The sequence below is a fragment of the Otolemur garnettii genome, unplaced genomic scaffold (assembly GCF_000181295.1).
Source record: "Otolemur garnettii isolate 467f Iridium unplaced genomic scaffold, OtoGar3 scaffold00213, whole genome shotgun sequence".
Taxonomy (NCBI): domain Eukaryota; kingdom Metazoa; phylum Chordata; class Mammalia; order Primates; family Galagidae; genus Otolemur; species Otolemur garnettii.
The window spans coordinates 316,151-323,982 of NW_003852608.1; the positions used below are offsets into that span (position 1 = coordinate 316,151).

Here is a 7,832-nt window from a genome sequence, read left to right on the forward strand (position 1 = left end):
ACACAAGTGAGGCGAGTGACCTGTGCTTATCTGACTGTTCAATAAGAATCTCCTAAAACCCATAGTCGTTCTCATCCCTTCAGAAGAGATAGCATATGTTTGGAAGAAGTATTTCCAGAATAATTGTAAGCCCAGTGGTTATTTATCTGTCACAATGAGAATGAAAGAGGAGCGGGGATACTGATCCTGCGGCAAAATTCAGAGAGAGCAATTTTTTCCCATTCCATTTTGAGAAGCTTTATCTGCCAAAGAAATCAGTTGAGATCTTGAGCAAGGAAAATGAATGAGACTGATATAAACTAAAGGAGGAAACTCATTTCTGTGATTCCAGAAACATCAGAAAGAGAGCTGGTTCAATTCCTGTTTTAAACAGGAATTTTGTCATAGTTTGTGCAAGAAACAGGTGATAAAGAAGACAACTTATTTTCAATTCCAATAAATCTTATTTTGATTGAAATTTATAAAAGAGGAGTAAATGAATGTATGAGATGGAATTTTCAAATTTAGAAATTTTTAGGAAAGAGGGAAGGAAATTAGATGGATGGTGAAAAGTGATTGGAGAGCGATCAGGGAGTCTGATTAATAACAGTCACAGGAAAAAGGTGACATTATTTTACTTAAATTTGTATAATGCACTGCATACGTTTAAGGTAAGGAACAACCCTGTCAATACAACATAGACTAGTAGTCCTTAACCAGGGTATTTACACACCCCCCTCTGGACATTTGCAAGTGTCTCCAGGATGCTACTGTCACCTAGTGGGTAGAGGTGAGAGCTGCCGGTCAGCGTCCTCTGAGCCCCTCCCTCCACACAACAGTTACTGGCCTAAAATGCCAACAGGGCCAAGGTTGAAAAATCCGGAATAGGCCGAAATGTTACTATTTGACGACTTTTTAAAAATTAATTTAATTTTTTTGTGTGTGTGAGACAGACTCTTACTCTGTAGGCCAGTTTCCAGTTCAGTGGTGCAATCAGCTCACTACAGCCTCCAAGATCCTGGGCTCAAGGGATCCTCCTGCCACAGCCTTCAGGTATGTGCCAGTGCACCTGCCTAATTTTTTCTGGTTTTTTGTAGAGAAGGGCTCTAGCTATATTGCTTGGCTGATCTCAAACTTTTGGCTCCAGTGATCCTCCCACCTCAACCTCCTAAAGTGCCAGGATGACAGGTATGAACTACCACTCCAGGCCCAGCGATCCTCATGATCTCATTTTATGGTTCCTACTATTGGGGATGCCATACGAGTTCCCACGAAACAAACACAGGGCATAATTCATGTGCCATTTTTTGATATTAAGACTTGGAGGCCAAATACTATATAAAAAGATTATGTTTGACTGTCTGATATGAAAACTCAAATATAGTTTAGCTATAATGTTGTAAATCTGTTTTTCCTTTGATATAGAGAATCTCACTGTGTTGAGATATTAATGCTCTATGGGTGGACTTCAAGGTTAAGAAACTCTCCTGGAGCCAGAATGAAAATTACATTTGGGGTACACTGAGGACATGAATAAAAAGGCTCTCCAGCCTCTTTGTTTTCATATTTCATCCCACATTACAATGCCTGGGATTTAGTTAAACACAACAAACATTTCTGAATAAAGTAAGTTAATTCCCTTTAGAGAATGAATAAATCAGTGTTTTCTAGGGTATTCTCCTCTTAGATTTTTTGATCAGAAGAGAATTTCTTATTCTCGTCTCCCTCTAGTGGAAGGGAGAGAAATAACCTTGCAATAAAGCCTCTTAACAGTTACCTTTCAAAGGTTTAGGGAAGGTCCTGAAAAATAAAAAGCACTTACTTTTAAGTCTAGCTTTCTCAGCTGGATCCAGGGCAGCCACCGGCTCGGAGACTCGAGATGGCAGGCCTATTCCAGTTTTATTCACGGCTCGAACTCGGAAGATATAGGAACGACCTTCTATCAGTCCCGTGACTGGGAAACGTGCAAACTTCACAGGCGTGTCATTGCACTGAGACCAGCTGTCTGTGCCTACCTCACATCTGAAGAAGAAAACAGTGGTTGACAAACATGTTAGAAGAAGTATGGCTAAATTAATAGCTCCAAAGCTGCAAACCCATCCTGAAGGCTGCTTCAGACCTTCTGTCTGTAAAATACCCAGTTCAGGTGCGGCTGGTATTTAACTGCAGCCACTCAGTTCTGCTCAAACGCCATGTGTCTTCTTTAACAAGAGGAGAGGAGCATCGGAGCCCTTCTGGACCCATTGAAAGCAGGCAACCAAGGGACTTCATGTGCTAAGCAGAGGAGTTTAGGGCCTGGGGGAAAGCACCAGATAGGTATCCATAGACTTTACTGGGTGAGCTTAGGTGAAAGATCCCCCAAACATCTCCCTGGCTGATGTCTTCAATTCTACCATTAGTTACTTATTTGTCATCTTTAGGCAGTTTCTCTTTTAAAAGTATTGTTGAGGGGCCGGGTGAGGTGGCTCACACCTGTAATTTTATAGCACTCTGGAAGACTGAGGCAGGAGGATCCCTTGAGCTCAGAAGTTTGAGGCCAGCTTGAGCAAGAGCAAACCTCATATCTATGAAAGATAGAAAAACTAGCCGGGCATTGTGGTGGGCACCTGTGGTCCTGGCTACTCCACAGGCTGAGGCAAGAGATCATTTGAGCCTAAGAGTTTGAGGTTGCTGTGAGCTATGATGCCACAGCACTCTAACCAGGATGTGACAGAGTGAGACTCTGTTTCTTAAAAATAAATAAATGAGAAAGTACAAAAGTACTGTTGAGAAAATTGACACCTTAAAAGATACCTATTTCACTGTAGTCTGGAAACGATTTCACAATATTTTCTCACTTGATGCTCACTGCATCCTGTGTGGGTGGGAGGGAGGGCAAGTATATTATTCTAAGTCATCGGTTTCTTTACTAGAAGAGACTGAGGAGAGGCAGGGAGGTTCCCAGACCTGGCAAGGGAAGATTGAGTACATACTTAGAAATGCTGACTGTTAATTGAGTGCTTTTACAGCAACTGGTACTTGGGATAGAGTGGGTCACCCCTTGGGAGACAAAGATGACAACTGGTACCATGCTATCGGCCTGAGGCACAGAACTTTACGGCCTCAGCGTGTGATGGAATTCTACAGCGTTGGGATTCAGTAACTCAAACCATTGCGTTATGAGCAGAGCATGGCAATTTTAGTTCATAGTACTTCCTCTATATGGCTCCGTGTCCAAAATGTATGATTCCCAAATGATTCTCCTGGGGGCAAGGGTTGCTGGTGGCAGTACGAAGGTGGTCGGGTGGGGGTTTATCTTTCCTTCCTCACTATCATTGTCCATTCTTTGATTTAGACGCAGACATTTTCCTTAGAGAAATGTAAGGTGATATCAAACATAGTTTCAATCCTTGCCTTCCATTCCATTTCCCCTAAATCTTTCCTTCGTAAAAATTGTAGAGCTGCCATGGGTGGGGGTGGTGGGAGCTGAGAGGGCTGGGACAATTCCTCAAACCACCCTTCTCAGCAGAGACTTTCCAGGACTCGCCCTCTTCCCTGCACAGACACTGTTGTGGTGACCACGCGACATTAGAGCATGCTTCCTCCCGAGTGGGCAGAAAGAAAGGGGCTCCTGACACATGGCATACAGGCAGTCCCCAAGTTATGAATGAGACAGGTTCTGTAGGTTTGTTCTGAAAAGTTGGATTTGTATGTAAGTTGGAACAGGTACATTTACCTGTTACCAATAATAGCCCAGGTTTGTAAGTATGAGTCATACGTAAGGTGGATGTTTGTAACTCAGGGATTGCCCATATTGCAGCAGAAAAATCACAAACCGACAGCCAGGCTGGGACCTGGGTTCTGGCTCTGCTACTTCCTACCCATGTGATGTTAGTGATTTTGGTGTTTCCTCACTGGCTTGTGGTCTTGAGCCAGCTGCTTGTAACACCTGCCTCCAGGGGTGGTTATGGGTTAGTGGTTAAGTAATGCAAGAATAGTGCCGCGCCGCCAGGCACTTAGAAAATGCTCAATAATGCTGTTCACAATGTGGATGTTTATATGACGACTAAGGCAAGAGGAGAACCAAACGTTCTGATGGTCCCTGGTCTTTCACTGATCAAAGTTTGCAAATCCCTTGGAAATTTGCCAAAGACAATTAAACACGAAAAAAATCTACCTAAACCTTCACAATTCGTCATTACTAAATGAAATAACATGGAAACACTGCTTTGTGTGTACGGCTAAATAGTCTATAATTCATCATAGGTCTTCCTCTGGATAGTTTTGAGCCCAGTGGGCATATATTTACTTACTGTTATAAATACGAGGTTTAATACATCTTGGTACAAACCCATAGTATTTCAGTGTTTCAAATTATCTATCCCTAGTGGTTTCTATCATCATATTTCATTACTCAAAAATGAGAAGAGAATGGGAGCAACTGTTTGAATAGAAACCAAGTCAGACAACAGCTCATATAGGACAATATTCTAAATTTGTTGCCTATGTTGTCCAAACTCACTTCATAATTAACATGCAAAACCCAGTTACTATACATATCAGAGATTGTATGTTTTGGAGAAAGTAAGTAACAAGGACTTACTGATAAAGCATAATGTAATACTATTGACTTTTGTTGTTATTTCTTTGTACAATTTGAAACCACATCCTGTGGTATAAATGAGATTGTGTTAGCATTCCTAAAGGCAATATTCTTAAATTACCAACATATTAGGAATATTGACATGAAATATATTGAATCATTCAATCAAATATATTGAACCAGCTATCAATTTCCAAAGTGGACTCTGGTAGGTGTACAAATTCATAGCATTCTTTCTAAATTAGTGACTTGAGTAAATAGTCAAATTCAAAGAATTCGTCATTGGAATTTAGTTAAATCTGTAGGTAAAGAGATATGAATATGTAGATATAAATACAAAGTGTGTGGGTTTGTGTATATATTGAGAGAGAATAAAAGAGAGAGAAAGAGAGAGAGAGAAGGAAGTCAAGGCCAGAAAACATTTCACCCAGAAATGATAAGAAAAATCAAGGATACATCTCCATGGCCAAATAACTCTAATTAAAGTTAGACTAAGCACTAACTTATCAATAAAATATCCCAGAATAAGACTCCCTCCGTCTACAGCTGGCTGTTTCCAAGAGATGATGATGTAATCTTTGTTGGCATCCAGGCACACCACATCCAAGGGAGAGGCTGGAGCGCCTAGGATCTCCGCATCAGCATCTGTGGAGATAAGGGAGGGTCTGGTTAACACTCTGGGACGTGCCCTGTCAGCTCTGTGGGCGGAGGTCGCCGGGGACACATTCCTTATCACATCACCATAGTGGCTACATCTTTGGCGCTGGTGAGCAAGTCTCAGATCTTGTAATCTGTATAGCAACATAACTATGTTGTGTTTTTCACCTTTGGTAGGAAAAACATCATGTTAGAAAATAAAAAGGGCATTAAAAAGAATCCATGACCTTTGCTGCCCAAAATGTTCCAAAAGAAAGTTAATACGGAGTGTCGGAGATTGCTACTAACCAGTCAGTTGTGCCAGAAAGTCTGTTCTTATGACACGGATTGTGCAATATTACTCAGAAACTACGAAACAGGGACAAACAGCCCCTTCTGGGTACAGCCATAGGAAAATAAGAACCACGAACTATGCCTGTCACTATGGTAGACACCACCATTTTGCAAGAGAAAAGAATACATTTTAATCAAATGATTGTTCCCAAACCGAAGATCCTCTAAGGCAGGGGTCCTCAAACTTTTTAAACAGGGGGCCAGTTCACTGTCCCTCAGACTGTTGGAGGACCGGACTGGGGGTCCCGGGACAAGTCGGCTGCTAAGCAGGACAGGCAGCGGTGGCAAAAACACCTGGCAGGCCGGATAAACGTCCTCAGCCGGCTGCATGTGGCCCGTGGGCCGTAGTTTGAGGATGCCTGCTCTGAGGCAATACTCACATCTGAGCTTAGTTTATCTGAGCTTAGCAAAAGCCTAGGACAATTTCATAAACTTATGAAATGTGATCCATGTGGTCCCCTCAGGCACAGCGAAATTAGTGAACTAAGGACATTTTTAGGAGAGGAAAGGGGATGAGAATATTCAAGTTATTCAACCTTTTAAGTGAGAATAATTAAGACAAGAGGCAAGGTCCCAGGGGAGGGTGTGCACAGTTGCCAAGTCCTCCTGGCATTTGACCAGCATTTTCATAGATGGACATGCAGGAGACACTCACCCAAGTTGACTTTTTTTTTGAGACAGAGTCTTATTCTGTCACTCTGGGTAGAGTGCCCTGGCAGCATAGCTCACAGCAACCTCAAGTTATTCTCTTTCCTTAACCTCCCAAGTAGGTGAGACTGCAGATAGGTGTCCACCACCAAGCCCCTCTAGTTTTTCTATTTTTAATACAGACAAGGTCTTGCTCTTGCTCAGGCTGGCCTCAAACTCCTGAGCCCAAGCAATCCTCCTGCCTCGCTCTCTGAGTGCTGGGATTAAAGGCGTGAGCCATCATTCTGGCCAGACAAATACTTTCTTTTCCTACAATCTGCAACTCTTATGAGTTACTAAGACACCTCAAAACATAGTAGAAATATTTATACACTTTTGAATTTAGTGAACATGCATTGCCTGTGAAGGGCCCAACTCACTCCGGTTTTGAACAGTCTATTTCTTGCCCCATGAACCAGCAGGAAAGCGTCCCTAGGCAAATATCTCCTGCAGAAGTGCTACGGGAGGATGTGACTAAATCATCTAAAACTTAATGCTGAATCCCTGCGTGCCACACGGTGGGAAACAAGCAGGGAAACCAGCATGTCGGTGCAGAGAACCTTCTTTCCTCACAGGCTTTAGGGCACTGGACGGGGAGGATGGTGCTGCGGGTAAGGACAGATCAGAGTGGGAGTGGGGGTGGGATGCTGAGGCTGACGGGGGCACAAGAGGCGCCTTGGAAAGCCACTTTGCCACCAGGGAGACTGCTGGTGACCTCTATCCATGTCCTTTTGCTAAAAGCCTACAGCACAACCACCAGCAACCTCTGTCCTGATAGAGCAGAGCTTAGTTAGCTCAGCAGCCACTGTGCAGATGTACTACAGCAGGGATACGCTGTGACAGCCTGGCAGAGGGTAGGCATTCAGGGAGCCACTTCCAGCATTTTTATAGCATTGCTTGGATTGCACCATTCACAGGGTGGGCTTGACAACCTTTGAGGTTACTCAGGCATTTATTCACTCAGTATTTTTCCAGGTGCTAAATGCAAAAGTTAAAAAATAAGCATCATTCTTTCTCTGAAGGAGTTACAAGATAGCAGAGGGAGTGAAATATATTTGGAATGACTAGAGCACAACTGCGAAGCACTAGGACACGGGATTTGGCTTCCAGCAGCGGCTGCCCGGCGTCTGGCCCACAGTACCCATTCAGACATCATCCATCTTCAAACTCTTGGGCTCAAGTTGTCCTCTTGTCTTAGCCTCCCAAAGTAGCTGAGACTGCAGAGAGGTGTCCACCATCAAACAGAGGAAAGGGAATGAGAATATTCATTCTGCGCTCCAAACAGCCAAACTTTTTGTAGCTTTGATTAATTGGGTCAAAGATTAGCCTACTATTTTGACCTCTGGAACAGACCACTAATAACTTTCTTTAAAATAGAATTCTATCATTTTGTCTTTATTGTAAAAGCAGCCCATGTTTATAAAAATATGATAATCAAAAATATGTTAAAATCCCTTTTTATTCCATAACTCAAGCGATAACTACGACTAACACAGTGGGCTAAATCTTTCTAGATTTTTTTCACCCTATATTTATAAATTCAAAAATGATTCTTTTTGAAATAAAGTGGGATTGTACTAAACAGTTTCAGGTA

At 42.6% G+C, this 7,832-nt stretch overlaps 1 protein-coding gene across 2 annotated transcripts in view; it reads right to left on the reverse strand.

The window, feature by feature from the left end:
- MYOM1 (myomesin 1) overlaps positions 1-7,832 on the reverse strand; it is a 118,465-nt gene that overhangs the window by 68,750 nt on the left and 41,883 nt on the right. For both annotated transcript variants that reach the window (XM_003801614.3, XM_003801613.2), the window contains exons 10-11: positions 5,065-5,206; positions 1,802-2,001 (exon numbers count right to left, since the gene is read on the reverse strand). In XM_003801614.3, the coding sequence (XP_003801662.2) occupies positions 1,802-2,001; positions 5,065-5,206 (342 nt within the window). The remainder of the gene's footprint in view (positions 1-1,801; positions 2,002-5,064; positions 5,207-7,832) is intronic.